The following is an 18,165-nucleotide window of genomic DNA, read 5'->3' as shown; positions in this document are numbered from 1 at the left end:
GTTATGCAGACAACACACAGATATAACTCCCTATAAAACATGCAAATAATTTAGACACTGTGACTGCTTGCCTGTGCTCGGTTGCCTGTGCGCCATAGAATTGATTTTAAAGTACTGTTATTGGTTTTTAAATCATTACATGGATTAGCACCACAATACCTTACAGACCTGCTGATTGAACACCATCCAGGGAGAGCCCTTAGGTCTGCAAATCAGAGGCTCTTAGGAGTCTCCAGATTAAAGTCTAGGGGTGACCGGGCCCTCTCTGTAGCCGCTCCAAGACTTTGGAACATGCTGCCTATAGAACTGCTCCCACATTATCCAGTTTTAAATCACAGTTAAAAACATTTTTATTTGATAAGGCTTATAATTCAGGAGTTATCTGTCTTGAATGTTGTTGTTGTTTTTTGTGGTGCTATTTTTTCATGCTTTTAATATTATTCTATGTTTAATGATTTTCCTGTACAGCACATTGGTCAACGGCAGTTGTTTTTAATAGTGCTATATAAATGAATTTAAATTAAATAATTGCCTGATCTTTGTGTTTATATATATATATATATATATATATATATATATATATATATATATATATATATATATATATATATATATATATATATATATATATATATATATATATATATATATATATAATATAATATATATAAATGATAGATGCCAAAATATTCTTTCTCAGATCTTGTGGAAAGTACTCATTATTCTTTCCCAGGATGACAATCTAGGCCATTGGCCTGACAGGACAAATAAGTAGCAGCATGTGTCTGTGTCTCACTGGAATATTTCCAACCTGACAATATGTTTCTACTCAGTTGATCTTTTATCATAGGTTATTTTGATGGAAAGAAGAACATAAAGGAAAGGAAGAAGATTGCAAACTGAGGATAAGTCTGTCTGTGTAGACTTTATTTTTAACCCAACCCTGACCTGCACGTATATATGCTAGCTCGCAAACACACCCACTCTCACATGCTGAGGAATCTTGGCCTCCGGTTATAGAGTAGATAGTTAAAAGGTCTGAGTCACACCAAGAAAGCAAACTAAACACCAAGACGGTGTTAGTGAAAGAGAGAGAGAGAGAAAAAAAGAAAAGTCAGACTTGTTTGCGGTATGAACCATGCTATAAAATAAAGCTGTTGCCATAACAAACAAACAGTAACAGGTCTGTCTTTGTCATGTAGAGCATGTTATCAGTCTCAGTACTCTGAATCAGAACAGGGATCCAAAAGGCAATAACTTACATATGGGAATCCTCACTTTGAATTCTGACATTTTCAAAAGTAAAGCAAGCTAACAATGTGCCCAGGCAACAAATGAAAGCAGGCCAAAGCTTATTTGCAGGAGGGTGGAGAGAATTGGACAGGCACATCAGTAAACTTAAAGGATATGTGAAATGTCATGTTCTGATTTTATTAACAAGAAAAGTTATTAGAATCTTAAAGTCATGGAAAATTATGCTCAACTTTAAAGTATTTTGGTGAAAAATTGCTTTTAGTGAGTGCCATGATTCATTTTTTTTATTTATAATTATTTTAAAATAGAAATGTCTTAAAATATTAACCTATAAATGTAGAAAAAAAGTAAAATGTTTACTTAAAAAATGCATTGTATTTTATTTTAAGTTGAACAAAACATAAACACTAAAATAGTTTAAATGATACAAATTAATATAGATAACACAAGTAAAATATGAACAAGGGTTATTAATATTGAGAATTTTGCGTAATAATAATTTTGTTATTTTTGTTATTAGTGTTTTTTTTAAAGGTGCACTGTGTACATTTTAGCAGCATCCAGTGAACTGCAACTGCCCACCCCTCACCCCTCCCTTTCAAAGCACATAGAGAAGCTACAGTGGCTGACACAGGACAGAGAGGTCGTCTTCTCGACAGCAGGGAGCAGCTAGCGCTCAGTAGAGCATTTTGTCCGTTTAGGGCTACTGTAGAAAAATGGCGGCACAAAAGGGTGACTTCGCTGTAATGTGACCAGCGTTGTATGTAGATATAAATGGCTCATTCTGAGGTAATAAAAACATAACGGTTCAATATATAAGGTCAACACTGAAAACATGGATATTATATTGCATTTCTGTCAATAGATCCTCATAAATACTACACACTACACCTTTAAGTGAGTGTTAGATGACAAAAATCGGCAGAAGCTTTCATCCAAAGTGACATACAAGCTATACATTTTTTCAAATTCATGCATTCCCTAGGAATCGAACCCATGACCTTGCCATTGCTCGCACCATGCTCTGCTGTTTAAGCTGCAGAAAGGCAAAGGTAATGTTAATGGAAAGATTTGGGATAATTTCGGTACACAAGTCAACAAAATGTATAACATCGTTTGAGTGTTTGTGTGGATATTTTAATCCAAAAATTGTACATGTTGTACCTTTAAGGAATCCTTTTCCAGTAAGTATGAGCAATGGTAATAGTAAAAGCGTTGCTGATTAATACACTAATAAGAAACATGCCTATTGGTGTGCCCCCCCACCCCCCAATGAGAAGCAATTAAATTTTAATAGATTAACTTGTGAGTCAGAGGCTTTGGAAAGCGTAATCCACTTGATTCTTGTTAAGACCTTGGCACAGATGTACAGTGATGCGTTTAACGGTAGAGCCTGCAAAAAAAAAGTGCCTCTTATTAGCTGATAATGTCATGGACCGCAGCAGTGTGGCTGGCATCCTGTTTTATGTGGCTGGGAAAAGGGGCTGCGATTTCATGCGTGTTTATATCGGTTGTTTGGCTGGAGAAGATGTTTCTGCCGCTGTATGTGAAGAGTTGAGTGTTCCCTCTGCACCACAAGTCTATGCTTTATGTATGTGTTTGCTGACTGTTCTGTCTGCCAAACGCTTTGGCATTGATTGATGTTTTCCCTCTCCCAGTGTCGTGTATCCATTTCTGTTCTTTTTATGTCTGTGTCTCAATGATAAGGCGTGTCTGTGTGTTTGATGGAAGAATGCAGACAGACGAAACACTGACTCCACGCTCTGCCCACGTAGTTGGCAGGTCTCACTTTGTCTCTGGATTGAACCTGCAGTGCTAGGGCTTCTAAGCCAATCCTCAGGTTGGCAGGCACACATCGTAGCACTAGCTGAGTAAACTTTCCCTTGAAGGATGCAGTCACTGAACAGAGTCCCACTGTGTGAGCGTCACTCAGACTTCCTGGTGTGGCAGGGAACACTGCTTACAAACTGAGCTAATGATTAGGAGTTCGGTCAGACTCAGTATAGCTAGATGATTGTAGCCGATATTTGTAACGGCTCTAAATTCTGGACATTTCTCTGACAGTTAATTTCACTCAAGGACACAATGGTTTTAAAAATCAACACTACCTCTTACTAACATCACATTTTATTTATTTTAATCGATGCATTTTTGAACTTCTAATTTTTAATAATTTATTGGTGTACATTTTTAAATTATTGTATTAATCTTGTAGTTAAATTTTTAATAATTTATTGGTGTACATTTTTAAATTATTGTATTAATCTTGTAGTTAATCTTATAATAATTAAAACATTGTTTTAAATTTGATAAAAAATAATGATAATATAGTTTTTATTGTATTGAATGAACTGTTAATTAATTTCATCGCATTTATTTTTTATTTGTAAATTAAATTAAGAAATGTTATTTATTAATTTGCTTTAATAACTGTTCCCAGTAATATTGTGTAGCCCATTTTAATCGGCTCATTCGTTAAATGCAAAATATCTGCAGAATGCCTTCAGCCAATAAGTTGTTGTCAGCAACTAAAGATTTCTTGTTCAACAAATGACCAATTAGCAACACAAGAAATATTGATTTATTATTATTTATTTCTAACACAATTAATGTGCGGTAAAGCACTGGCCTCTGGCCAATTTTTTTGAGGGAATGCTAAATATGACATTATTTGTTCAAGTTACACTTAGGATAATTGGGACAATTTATGGGGAATATTTTTTGTCTGACATGTGTTTTTATGTAGATTCATAGTTCATTTTTTATGTAGAATCAAATTTCGTGGTATCGCACATTCCTGTATACAGGGTGAACTGTTACTTTTTTTTAACTGTTACTTTTTAACATTGTATCAATAACTAGTTTTGATAGTAACGTGCATTTGCCTTGCGCTGTGTAGAGGTAAATGTTGTGACATCATCTGCTTTCTCTCCAGCTATTGGTCCAGACCCCACAAACAACCAGGTAGTGTTGGTGATCCTGGTCAGTTTGTTGCCCCTCCTGGTTCTGGCTGTGCTGGTCATCGCCTCCTTCTACTGGTATCGCATGTACCGTCGCCGCAAACTCGATGAGTGGGAGACCAAGAAGCCGTCCAAACGCAAGGGCCCCAAAGGCCCGCTGGACTGTAGCGACGCCTGCGCCATCATGATGGATGATGACCGCTCCGATAGCAGCTCCACGCACGCCAACAACCTCAACCACAACACGGAACCTCTGCCAATTGAGCTGGACCTTCAGGTAGGCAAGGGCCGCTTCGCTGAGGTGTACAAAGCCAAACTGAGACAGAGCCCATCGGAACAGTTTGAGACGGTGGCGGTAAAGATCTTCCCCTACGAAGAGTACGCATCCTGGAAGAACGAAAAGGACATCTTCTCGGACATCGATCTGAAGCACGAGAACATCCTACACTTCCTGACTGCTGAGGAGAGGAAGGTGGAGAAACAGTACTGGCTGATCACCGCCTATCACCCACGCGGGAACCTGCAGGAGTACCTCACGCGCCACCTCATCAGCTGGGAGGATCTACGGCAGCTCGGGGCATCGCTAGCCCGGGGTGTGGCTCATTTGCATAGTGACCACTCCCCCTGCGGGAGGCCCAAAGTGCCCATCGTCCACCGAGATCTGAAGAGCTCTAACATCCTGGTGAAGAATGACCTCACTTGTTGCCTCTGTGACTTTGGGCTTGGCCTCCGTCTTGACAACTCACTGTCAGTGGATGACTTGGCCAACAGTGGACAGGTAGAGTCTGCAACAATATTTCATACGGTGCATTCTGTCTGTATTGATGATATTGATGCTACATGCTCCATCAGTCAACATAATTTCAACTTAAAGGGATAGTTCACCAAAGAATGAAAATTCTATCATCATTTACTCAAGTAGTTTAAGTAGTTTAGCCCTCAAGTAATTTAAAAAAATGTATTAATTACTTTCTTCTGCTGAGCATAAAATAACATATTTTGAATAGGGCTGCATAATATTTCATTTCATCAATAACATCGCAATAGTCACACGATAGTCACATCTCTGGGTATGCGATGTCAAGTAAGTATGGGATCGTATTGATCAATGATCCGTTCGGACCAGACACATCGGTTTGGAACGCATTTGATTCACTGATCAAAGTTGAACCATCATAAAGTGAAAGTTTGTCATTTGCATGGGTTTTTGAGACTTGCCAGTTCAAACATTCATACGAGTTTAAAAAGATCTCAATTCACAGAGCACCGCAGACAGTATGTGAACACCCAATTCCATTCTCTTCCTCGTCTTTTTAGGCTTTAACGGAACATTCCGGCAAAATGATGTCAATGTCCATCTCGCCGAGTATCCTCGTAAACACAGTCGCTTATGTCTTAAGTGAACGTAAACTATTGAGAAAGACAACGGATGCGTGTAGATCTGTGCATCAGGTCTTAAAGTGACAGCAGTTTATAAATTTGATGGCGTTTGTCATTTAATGTTAATCAAACTAAAGAAAAAGACACTCACTTTTGGAGCCTGAACAAAGATTCATTATAATTAATTTATAAAGTGCAGACATTGCAGGGTTATTTTACATAATTACATTTTTGATAGACTTACCTGAAAAAAGAAAGTTTATTCTATTGCATTTAATATAACTATATATTGTAATTTTTTTTTATTTTCTATGCAGATTCACTCTTCTACAAAATCGCACCAATCATTCTAGAATGATTCATTCTTTCCAGCGCTATTCAAGTCATCTGGTGAAATTGTTATATATATATATATATATATATATATATATATATATATATATATATTGAATATCGGTAAGCAAAAAGTTGATGGGGCCTCATTGACTTCCATAGTATTTTTTTCTCCATAATATGGAAGTCAATGGGGCTTATAAACCATTTGGTTACTGACATTCTTCAAAACAAACATCTTCTTTTGTGAGAAATATATATATACTCTTATTTATTTTCTGCAATAACTTAAAATCATTATTAGTATTCAGACAACAAATGACTATAAATCAATGGTTTTATATTATTCCATCGGTTTTTATTTATTTACCTCAGTTGCATTGTTTTATGGGATTGTAACCCTTCACAAAATCTTTTATGCAGTACTCATTTCCATATGTATTTTGCTTTAAAAGTTACCTGTAGTGATTAAATCCATCACCTTTTTTCAACCCCAATGCAGACTACTTAGAATCACACGCTTTTATAGCTTTGTTAGTGCCAGATAAAGCGCTGGCGTGTTCTATACCCAAAATTGTGCGGATTTAAAGTGGCAGGGACATCGTGTCATAGCTTGCAGGGAAAGTCCCCTTGGGCATTTCACCGTGTGCAGATGTTTATGTATGTATGTGTGCCCTTTGTTCAAACTGTCTGCTCAGATTTATGATTCACAGGCTAAAAATGAAAAGACAAATGGTGCTGAGTGAATCAGTAATGAACTAGCTAACAATCACCTGACTCGGAGCGACGTCTCTCCTTACCTAGAGTGCATTGATGTATATCAACATTCTGCTGGTCTCAGACAGTGACCCTAAACGCATTCAAAGGGAGTTTAAACTTCAGTGCTGAGGTTGTGTTTAATTTATCACGTTTTAGTTTTGTTGGTTCATCGGTGTGACCTTTTGTACTCCTAAAGTGAAGACAAGTTGTGCTTGTTTTTTTAAGATGAAGAAATAAAAATAGATGCAATATTACCCCAAATGAAAGGATTCTTTAATTTGGTGGTTATATTGATTGGAGCTTGGTGTCCTCAAAACAGTTTTCCGAACAAAAGCAATGAACGTTTAGTAAATGACAATATAGAAGTTTTATTATTATTGCTTTTAAAAGTGCTGTGTTGTCATGACATTTATAGATATACAATATCAGATTATTTAAATACTTATTCTATGTATCTGATTTTTAGGTGGGTACAGCCAGATACATGGCTCCAGAAGTGCTGGAATCAAGGATCAACCTTGAGAACATCGAGTCGTTCAAGCAAACCGATGTCTACTCCATGGCCCTGGTACTGTGGGAGATCACCTCCAGGTGTAATGCCATCGGAGGTGAGTACACAACCATCTTCAAGATCTCACTTGGAAACATAGCTGTTAGTTTGGCATTTGCCAAATCGATATGGATTGTGAACTTGAGACAATGCTATTCTATTTCTATTCTGCCAGTAATTGTCCCTCAAGGAGAACTGGGGTGAAAATAGGCTTGCTTTTTTTGTCTGGTTTTGTCAGTGGCATTTAGTGTTTTTTTCTACCATCATTGGGCTATTGTTTTTGTACACTGCATGGAAAGCCCACTGCAACCCGCACTGTGTTTTGACCGATTTGCAGCTTCCTGTTATTGGAGGAGTCGTTCTTTAAGAAGAGCAGAGATGGTTTGGTGTACTCACTCTATTTGGGGAATGTAAGGAATGTGTGAAATGTCAAGTGCTTCCTAAGAACTTTGCCTTTTTTGGTCAGGTAGGAAGGTTCTTGGCACACCCAGATATAGGCGTAAACAACATATAGCTGTCATTGATTTATGTTCTCATATGTTTGAAATACAACAACAAAAATTGGAGGTAGATAAAAATATGAAAGGGATTTTGTTGTTGAGATCAGGGATTTCCTGCATTAAATTTTTTTTGGTGGCTACCCTGTGAAATTACGGACCACAGTAGTAAATTTAAATATATACATTTTGATCATTTATTTTTATTTTTTTGGCAATGCTTTTCCATTTGTTCAGGGTAGATAAAGTCTTCTGGATTTTCATTCCAATGGTATTCTCATATCAAGGGGAAAAGGGTTTTGATTAGATATTTTTTAAATGGCAATAATCAGACAGGATTCTTTAATTTGGGGTTATATTTAATGGAGATTTTCTGTTATTTTAATCCCATCTGAATATGGCTTAATCATTAAGATTCTGATGGAAGAGAACAGTAACTTTTACAAAACAGGAAGCAAGTTGTATATATATTAATTCAAATCAAAGGTGTTGCACTGCAGAAAAAGTAATTTAAAAAATAGCGGGGGGGGGGGGGGGGATCTCATTTGCAGTATTTTTAACCACAAATTACATAAATATATTACTGTTCAACATTTTGGGAAACACTAAGATTTTTTTTTGTTTTTTTTTAAAGAAATTAATAGTTTTATTCTGCAAGGATGCATTAAAATAATCTAAAGTGACAGTAAACAAAATATTTATATTTCTAATAAATTATGAGCTTTTGAACTTTCTATTCATAAAAAAAAACCTAAAGAAATATAATCCCGTTTCTACAAAAAATATTAAGGAGCACAGCTGTTTCTAACACTAATAATAATAATTGCTTCTTGAGCACCAAATTTGCATAATAGTAGAATGATTTCTGAAGGATCATGTGACATTAAAGACTGAAGTAAAGTTGGTCAAGAGTCAGCTTTGGAATAAATTACAATTATTAAATTAAAAAAACAGAAATATTATAAATTTACATTTCACAATGTTGCTGGTTTATATCAAATAAATGCAACTTTGCTGAGCTTAAGAGACTTTCAAAAACATTAAAAACTCTTACAGAAACACAAGGTTTTTTTAGTTGAGATATTTTACTGGAACACAAGACTATCAAGAGAGTAATTTTATCATTTTTAAATTAATTTGACTGTTGAGTTCAGAAGGTGCACTTAAAAATTCTGATAATGTTTGCTATTTTAAAGAGAAAGTTCACTCAAAATTGAAAATTCTGTCATCATTTACTCACCCCCGAGCCTGTATGAATACTTTTTTTTCTGCTGAACACAAAATATTATATTTTGAAGAATGTCTGTAACCGAACAGTTAATGGGCCCCATTGACTTCCATAGTATTTTTTCCTCCATACTATGGTCAATCAAACCAACATTCTTCAAAATATTTTTTTATTCAGTGAAAGAAAGAAATTCATCAGCTCTGGGAATATGAGTGACAGTGTGCATGTGTAAGTGTATTAGCTTGCGTATATTGTTTCTCACACTGTCCCTGCCTGTGCCTGTAGAGTTGTGTTACCCACATGCCCCAGCATGCCCTCTCTGTGGTTGACAGGGGTTGCTGGAGTCCTCCTGTCATGCTGCTTGGAGCTTATCTGAAGAGCTGGAGGTGTTTTCAGCCAGACAGACTGTCTCATTCCAGCCTGTGTTGAGGGGGGTAGAGACAGACATCCCAGGGTCTGTCTCTCGAAGCCCTTGCTGTTATTTTTTTCTCCGCTCCTGCTTCCACTGGATGCTAAAAACCTGTGATCTCCTGCAAAAAGGGGGGAAAGAACAGTTTTCGGGACATAAGAATGCAGACAGCGGCTGCAGAAAGTCAATGTGGGTGTTGGTGAAATGGAAAGCTGTGGCTACGTTGTTCTGCTGCTGCGGCTCAGTGTGTATGCTAGTAAGTCCTGAATTAGCACCGGGTGTGGCCTGGTCTAGAGTAGAAGAGCAAACTTGAGGCACTGCCAGTCAAGGAGAACTCCCTCCCTTCCTCAGAGAAAAAGAGGGAAACGAGTAAATGGAGGACAGCAGCTGGCTAGCAGGTGGCAGAACCCCATACAGGGTGGCCGTCCATCAGTATAGGTCTCAGATTCACTGCCGCCACGCCTCTGACTGACTCAAGCTTCTTCACAGACACACAGAAGAGTCAAGGGTGTTGTTTGCTCATGATCCACCTCAAAATGTCTGACTGCAGCCTGAAAAAATCCTCCAGCAGCAACATCGCTCTCTAAGCAACTTTTAAATAGGTCAAAGTGTTTAAGCAGGAATTCTTACCTCCTTTCCGCCCCGACTGACTGTCTAACTCACGGTGATTTAATGGATGTTTTATTTTTTTTAATATAATCTCTCGGTTTAATGTGTAAAGTCTGGCATATACTATAACGTGTCATTTTTATTTATCTTAGCATTTAAAATGCAATCAAATTATATTTTCAAACTTATTAATTTACCATGTTTTTTTTTTTTTTTTTTTTTTTTTTTCAACATCACGTCTCATACTTGTCTGGGACAAAAATATGTAGCTAAAGTAAATGATGAAGGGATGATGAAAATTTTCCAAGAGAGCTTTACTGTGTGACCTTATATACCATTTAAGAAAAAGAAAAAAGCCGAAGTTTTTAATTTTAATAAAATATCAGCTTCTGGGATATAAAAGCGCTCAAGAATGAAGAACACCCTTAAACTCTCCTTCTTTTTGCACACTTTCCCAGACAGAGACTTGGATAGGCAGGTCTGTGAAGGTAGCAGACGGTTAATCTAAAGGGGAAACTGTAGTAAAAAAGCGTTTCCCTGGATAGCACTAGCTGGGCCCAGGGAGGGAGGCCTCAGTCGGCAGGACATCTGTTCCCAAAACCACGGAATTCCTCACATAGCGAGTGCGTTTGTGGAGCCTGGCCTCTTGAGCGAAGCAAAATGTATAGAAAAAGAGACTGAGACCAAAAAAGAAAGACGCTAGGTGATCTCAATGTTGCGGACAGTATGTGTCCTCATCTACGGACTGCATGCATGCTAAATTCCAATTTTGTCCGTTTTACCACCATCAGGACAGAGCCACACGCAGGGCACCGAGGACAGCAGAAATAGCACCGCAGGGGTGGGAGTATTTTGTTTAACAGCTGAAACAGGGGAAGTTCCACTTGTCAAAAACAGGATGCGTTCGCTTGTGGAGTCAGCTTCTCCGCAGGGTCCCAATCACAGTCCTCCACTTCCTGTCCCGAGCTGCATGCTGGCCTAGCCCCTTCCTGTGGGCCCAGAGTGCTGGGCAAGAACCACAAAGCACGCTCTCCAATCAAGAGCGAGCCGCTCTAAAATAAATGTACTCATCAACCATCATTTGCTGTAATGGATTTTATATTGGCCAAGAGGAGTGCAATAACCGCCGTTTTATGGGAGGCTTTGGTGTTTTTTGCAGATTTCTTTTCCTGTTTCGCACCCCATGTTTGTGTGTGTTATCTATAGCTGGCTCTGGTCAAGTACTTGGCTATGGAGGCTGAAGACAGATATATGATTGGGGCTCTGCAGCTGCAAGTTTCACAAGGTCTGGAACGTCTGTTTTTGGAGCTCGCTGTCCATTGATTAGCCTCGTATTTCACCAATTTGTTTTCATCAACTAAACAAATTACCCACAAACTCAGCATTGTTTATTGTTGGCATTCTGATGGAGCAACTGATTTTGTTTCATTTCTCTCCAGTTGCCGCATTTATAGCTTAGGTTTTTCAGTAGTGATTAGAAAGACCAGAGCATATGAAACAAGCCCCCTCCCTCGGCGTTCCAGCTTTAGGGGTTTCCAACCTCAGTACTTCTCACGACTTATTCTGAAATGCTCTACAAGAATGATACTTCATGCTGTCATGGGGTGGATTATATGTCTGATAATCTGATTGTCTTGTGTGTCTTCACAGAGGTTAAAGACTACGAACCTCCATTTGGCTCTAAAGTCCGAGAGCACCCCTGTGTGGAGAGCATGAAAGACAATGTGCTACGAGACCGGGGCAGGCCAGAGATCCCCAACAGCTGGATGAAACACCAGGTAAAAGAGCACAGGGTTGTATTTTGATCTCAGAACATGGTAAAAGACAGCATATTAGTTGAGAGAATTGCGTTAACTGTGTTTGGGAGCTTTTGGAAAAAGCTTACAATCCTCCTATGAAAAATAGCTAGTTATACACTGCCCTGCCAAAATAAAAGGTCGCTGTTTGGATTTAAATAGACAAATGCTTAAGAGTCTATGATTGGATCATTATAGCAGTGATTTTTATGTTTCTAGCATGTTTGGCAATAGTTCAAATTGCCACTTCTATCCCTAATTGATGGAGCTTTTAATTTCTTAAACAACCATGTAGGAAGACACATCATGGCCATATTCCAGGACGACAATGTCATGTCCTGGAATATGGCCTAGACATGCTTAAATTCATTGAAAGTCTTTGGGATGTGCTGAAGGAGACATTAGAGAGTGCATTATCAATACAAGATCCGGACCAAAACTCGATGCACCTCTTAAGAAATAACATCACAGCATTTATTTCCATCAAGAGGTGCTTTCATTTTTGGTCTGACAATTCTGACATTATCATCCTAGAATATGGCCATGATGTGTCTCCCTACATGGTTGTTTGAGAAATGAAAAGCTACACACTCCATCAATCAGGGTTAGAAGTACTGTTATAAAAAACATATAATATGCTAGATACATAATAATCACTGCAATAATGATCCAATCATTGACTCTTAAGCATTTGCCTATTTAAATTCAAACGGCAACCTTTTTTTCGGCTGGGCAGTATAAAATACCACCGTTTGGGGCAAGTAAGATTCTTTAAAAATAAAAGAACATAATACTTTTATTCAGCATGGATGCATTGAATTGATGTTAAGGAGCAGCAAATTAGCATATTAGAAAGATTTAAGATTTATGAAGAATCACGTGACAGTAGCCAGGTTAATGATAACTTTTGGCATTTCTTTGTTGTTTAGAATCCAGTATTCCTGTAATTCTATTGTCTTTTATGAGTATAATAAAGAGTTCCATCTCGTCTAAGAATGATCGACTTTTACGTTCGCCAGGTGACCTGTAAATATTTTTTCATATAGATAATGATTGACAGCCAAATATTACCCGTAATATCGCCGCTGGTTGCAACAGTTTTAATTAGCCTTAACAAACATTCCATTAACCAGTTGTCACACATGCACTAGTTCAGTGCTGTGGGAAACAAACCTCTTCAATGGAAATCAGTAGTGAAATATGCCCTGGAGAACTTACTGCTGCATTTCTGTACATAAGCCTCAGGGTTTCTACTACAAGAACACCTTTAGCTGTTTCTAAAGCAAAAAGTGTTGTGAGAAAATGTCTTTTACAGCAGCAAGTGGGTAATATATTCAAAAGAAAATCCAAAACCTGCTTTTGTTGCCATAGATGATATTATGCATTACATTATTTATATATAGAATAAGATTATCCCATGTATATTTGTAGGTTTATGTATATCCCAGCTCCGCACTAGCCATTATTTTTGATTGAAGGAGACGTAGCTATGTTACCCAAGCATTAATGGCAAGGAAAGAGCTTTGTACTTGGTAGCAGCCACACATATGAAGTATTTGTGGGTGGTTCTCCCACATATCTGCTTCAAGGTCCTAATGATAATTTTTGGCATTTCTTTGTTGTTTAGAATTCAGTATTTCTGTAATTCTATTGTCTTTTATAAGTTTAATAAAGAGTTCCATCTCAGCTTCTGTCCAAACATACAGCTTCATTTAAAAGAATGATCGACTTTTACGTTCGACAGGTGACCTGTAAATGCAAAAAAAAAAAAACGTTTTCGTTGCAGTTTTGCGAAAATTTCCTTTTTCGAATTGCATGAAAAACCATCTCATGCGAGCATAAAAACTTTTCTGCAATATATCGGAGTCATTGCGACATTACGCACTTTTATTGGCCGTATTTTCAATTCGCAATTTCAATTTGAGCTATTTGAAGGGTAATGGGACTAAAGACTGGCGTAACGTTGTTGAAAATACAGCTTTGCCATCAAAATAAATCAATCACATTTAAAATATTAGATAGAAAACATTTATTTTAACTTGTAATAATATTTCACAGTGTTATTATTTTTACTGTATTTGTGATCAAATAAATGCAGCATTGGCGAATATAAGAAACGTGTCTTGTTTTAAGTATGTTTAGATATTTTTACTTGTAAGGGTTAGATACTGAGTAAGGGGAAATTCACACAGAACACAGGTTTCTATTCCACTGCCTGACTTTTCAATTGGCTTTCCATTGCTAGATGTACGTGTTTGCATCTCGTGCATAACACGGCGTACTAAAAACACAGCCCTCAAGTTAAAATAAAACTTTTAAAAATGTCTCTTGACCTTGCGTTTTCTTCCGCCGCTTAACTGACCTGCATCTCATGTTTTTAACCAAAAAAAAAAAAAAATTCTGTGTGAATAGTCCCTAAGAAAACATTTTCTTTCTTATTAGTTTGACTGACAAAACAACCTCAGACTTTTGTACGGTAATGGATACCAACAAAAAGAGAGATTTAAAGAGCAAAAACACTAGGGATGTAGAGTTTAGTTCCAAAGTTGAACCAAAAATTGTCGATTAGCTCAACTACTATAGCTATAGTTTATTAGTTTGGTAAAGATAGATATAGTTGAGTAACATTTTGACTGAATTTAAAGGGCATTTTCACCAAAAGACAAAAACTTTGACTAAAATAAAACTGTATTTTAGGCAAATGCATGCACAAACACTTGTGTTTTGTCTCCAGGGTGTAGCTACAGTCTGTGCCACCATCAACGAGTGCTGGGACCACGATCCCGAGGCCCGGCTCACGGCGCAGTGTGTGGCCGAGCGCTTCAACGACATGGACGACGACCTAGACAAGTTGTCCACCTGCAGCAGCTCTGAAGAGAAGATTCCTGAAGATTGCTCTGTGAGCGTGAGCGATGACAAATGAGAGAGAGGGGGAGAAAGGTCACTCTCTCTGCAAAAACTGAATGTTTGGATCCTTCCAGTGAGATGGAGTGGAAGAATACGGCCTTTTCATTAAGCTTTGTTTCATAACCAAAGAATTCATGCACTTTATCAGATTATTCATAGCTCACACTGAGGAAGGTCAGGCTACCGCGCGAGAGGAGCTGGACAGACGCTGGTTTTCTCCTCTGACAGCTGGCCAAGAGCCAAAAGTAATCAGGAAAAATGTTTTGCCTTGACACTAAAGATTCATAGGAGATTGTAAGACTTTTTACCGATCACTTCAGGATTTTCTGGATTTATGGAAGAATGTGTTGGGTGAGAGATTTGTGTGTTTGTGTGCATGAGTGTGTTCTTCGAATACTAGCGTGTGTTTGTAATGTATGTTTGGTGTTGCTTTTACCGAGAAATGTATTGTGCTTGTTAGCCAAAGAAAAAAGTGTGTTGTAAATACTGCTTTTTGACATAAAAAAACACACTATTGAGAGAGTCAAAAAAAGGGACGAATATGCTGCACGTTCATAGGGCTGGGCGGTGTATCAGGTTTGTATGATATATCAATATATTTTTATAAACTATAGGATGAGGCAATAATGTTTATATTCAGTAGTGTGATATCACAGGCGCATCTGATATGTGGAATGTGCGGTCAATTCTCACTATTAACTAATTATTAACTACAACTTTTGCCTCAATAAAGTCCTAATTTCTTATAATAAGTTAGTATGGTAGTTGTTACATTTAGGTATTGGATGGGATTAGCAATGTAGAATAAGGTCTTGCAGAATAAGGAATTAATGTGTGCTTTATAAGTACTAATAAACAGCCAATATCATAGTAATATGCATGCTAATAAGCATCAAGTTAATAGTGGGAACTGGACCCTACACTAAAGTGTTACCGAAAGTGCATAACCCAATTTGGGCATGAGACTCATAATAGCTTGATATAGTTAACGCGCATGCCCTACAGTGATTTATCTCATCAGGTGCTCTGACAGATTCATTTGCTGTTAAATGTATTTGATGTGGTGTTTTTCCTCAGTGCATAACTTACATTTTACAGGTATAATCTCCATCTGTAAGAATGTTAGGTCATGCATTTTGCTGTCAGGACTGGACGAGCCTGATGTGAGCTAGTCTCCGCAAAACTTCACAGACTTTAGTGAACAAGTGCTGCCTTACGCCAAACAGATTTTTAGCCTGTATATATACCGTATATTATCATTTAGCCAAAGAGTACAGAGATATGATTTTCTTTGGTCATATCGCTAAGCCCTACACATACCGAAAGAAATGTGTTAAACGAACAGTATTTTGAAATCATAAAATGTCTCATATGTTCACATATCCTGGATATTGAATTGTGCCTCTCTTTTACTACTTTTTATGTAATATATTGTAAATCTTTGATGATTAAAAAATACATTTATGTACAGTATTGACACAAAAAATGGGTCACTTTTTTATTACGTTTTAAAGCGGCAGTCCGTAAGTTTTACCTCTGTCGACAACTGTGAAACCTGCGATTGCAGTTATTTGCGGAATTATTATCTTTACAGATGAATCTTGGAAGTATGACCAAAATTATAATTTTCACAGAAAAAAATCATCTGAACAAGTAAAATGTTTGTCACTTTTGTTCAGACCAACTGAGGAAAAAAAGGCATTACAATAAATTACGCTGCCAATGGTGATCTAATGATCGCTTGGCTATTATCACATCAAACCAAGCAAATTATTTTAATTGTTTACACATTATTACAAGCTTACCATTGTTAATCGGACTAAGGTGAGGAGACAGTTTTGAACATAGGCTAGTTATGTACTTCCTCAAAAACAGATTTTGGATCATTCTTAAACAAAGTTATGGACTGCAGCTTTAACATAGTCTGTTCATTGTGTAGTACTATTATTTGAATTATGAGTTGGATCTATAGGTCCATTATCAGCCTGGGAAATTTGTGAAGATTATTTTTATATAGATAATGATTGACAGCCAAATATTACCTGTAATATCGCCGCTGGTTGCAACAGTTTTAATTAGCCTTAACAAACATTCCATTAACCAGTTGTCACACATGCACTAGTTCAGTGCTGTGGGAAACAAACCTCTTCAATGGAAATCAGTAGTGAAATATGCCCTGGAGAACTTACTGCTGCATTTCTGTACATAAGCCTCAGGGTTTCTACTACAAGAACACCTTTAGCTGTTTCTAAAGCAAAAATTGTTGTGAGAAAATGTCTTTTACAGCAGCAAGTGGGTAATATATTCAAAAGAAAATCCAATATATATATATATATATATATATATATATATATATATATATATATATATATATATATATATATATATATATATATATATATATATATATATATACACACACATATATATATATATATATATATATATATATATATATATATACATATATATATATACACATATATATGTATATATACAGTGCCTTGCGAAAGTATTCGGCCCCCTTCAACTTTCAAGTGGGACACAATCATGAAGTGGAATGAAATTTATTGGATATTTCAAACTTTTTTAACAAATCAAAAACTGAAAAATTCAAAATTATTTGACCCCTTTACTTTCAGTGCAGCAAACTCTCTCCAGAAGTTCAGTGAGGATCACTGAATGATCCAATGTTGACCTAAATGACTAATGATGATAAATAGAATCCACCTGTGTGTAATCAAGTCTCCGTATAAATGCACCTGCACTGTGACTAATCTCAGAGGTCCGTTTAAAGCCACATGACTTTCTCCCATGAGTCCTCTGGATCATCCAAATGGTCATTGGCAAACTTAAGACGGGCCTGGACATGTGCTGGTTTAAGCAGGGGAAACCATTGCAAACCATGACGTCTTAGTGTATTACCAACAGTAACCTTGGAAACGCTGGTCGCAGCTCTTTTCAGGTCATTGACCAGCTCAAGTTTTAGTACTTAAACTATTTGGGTTATCTGAAATAAAATAAGTTTAAGTTATTGATTTGTATTTAATATTTATATTTAATTTTAATTAAAGAAACTCATGTTTGAATTTTCTAACACAAGTCAGTCTTTAAAAACCTTATATATTGTATATAACACTGTAAATGTAACACATTTTTATTTATTTTTATGTTTATATCCATGGCGAGTCACGCAGGTACTGGGCTCCCCCGCAGCGCTGCCGACCTGAACCGGAAAAAATTTATTTTTATCCCCGCCCACAACATTTTTAGGTCGGGCAGTTCGGTCTGGCCTTGCTCCATAGAGGAGTAATTATCCCCAAACAGAAACTGTTCGGACCAATGATATCATCAGGGCGGGCTTTAGCCGATGACGGACAGATGATCAACAGTAACGTAATCATGCACGTCATCAAAAGGGCTTGGATTATATTTTTTCAAATCCTAAACGGAGAGCTTGTTTGTATATGCATTCACCATCAC

General features: G+C 37.1%; 1 protein-coding gene across 2 annotated transcripts in view; it reads left to right on the top strand.

Moving 5' to 3' along the window:
* Positions 1–15,200, top strand: part of tgfbr2b (transforming growth factor beta receptor 2b) — a 32,535-nt gene extending 17,335 nt beyond the window's left edge. For both annotated transcript variants that reach the window (XM_067448289.1, XM_067448290.1), the window contains 4 exons: positions 4,190–4,992; positions 7,153–7,294; positions 11,630–11,757; positions 14,510–15,200. In XM_067448289.1, the coding sequence (XP_067304390.1) occupies positions 4,190–4,992; positions 7,153–7,294; positions 11,630–11,757; positions 14,510–14,698 (1,262 nt within the window). In that variant the 3' untranslated portion in view covers positions 14,699–15,200. The remainder of the gene's footprint in view (positions 1–4,189; positions 4,993–7,152; positions 7,295–11,629; positions 11,758–14,509) is intronic.
* Positions 15,201–18,165: the final 2,965 nt, after the last annotated feature.

This window comes from Pseudorasbora parva, chromosome 7 (assembly GCF_024679245.1).
Source record: "Pseudorasbora parva isolate DD20220531a chromosome 7, ASM2467924v1, whole genome shotgun sequence".
Taxonomy (NCBI): Eukaryota; Metazoa; Chordata; class Actinopteri; order Cypriniformes; family Gobionidae; genus Pseudorasbora; species Pseudorasbora parva.
The sequence above is the reverse complement of the archived record's forward strand: the minus strand, read 5'-3'. Positions and strand labels throughout refer to the sequence as shown.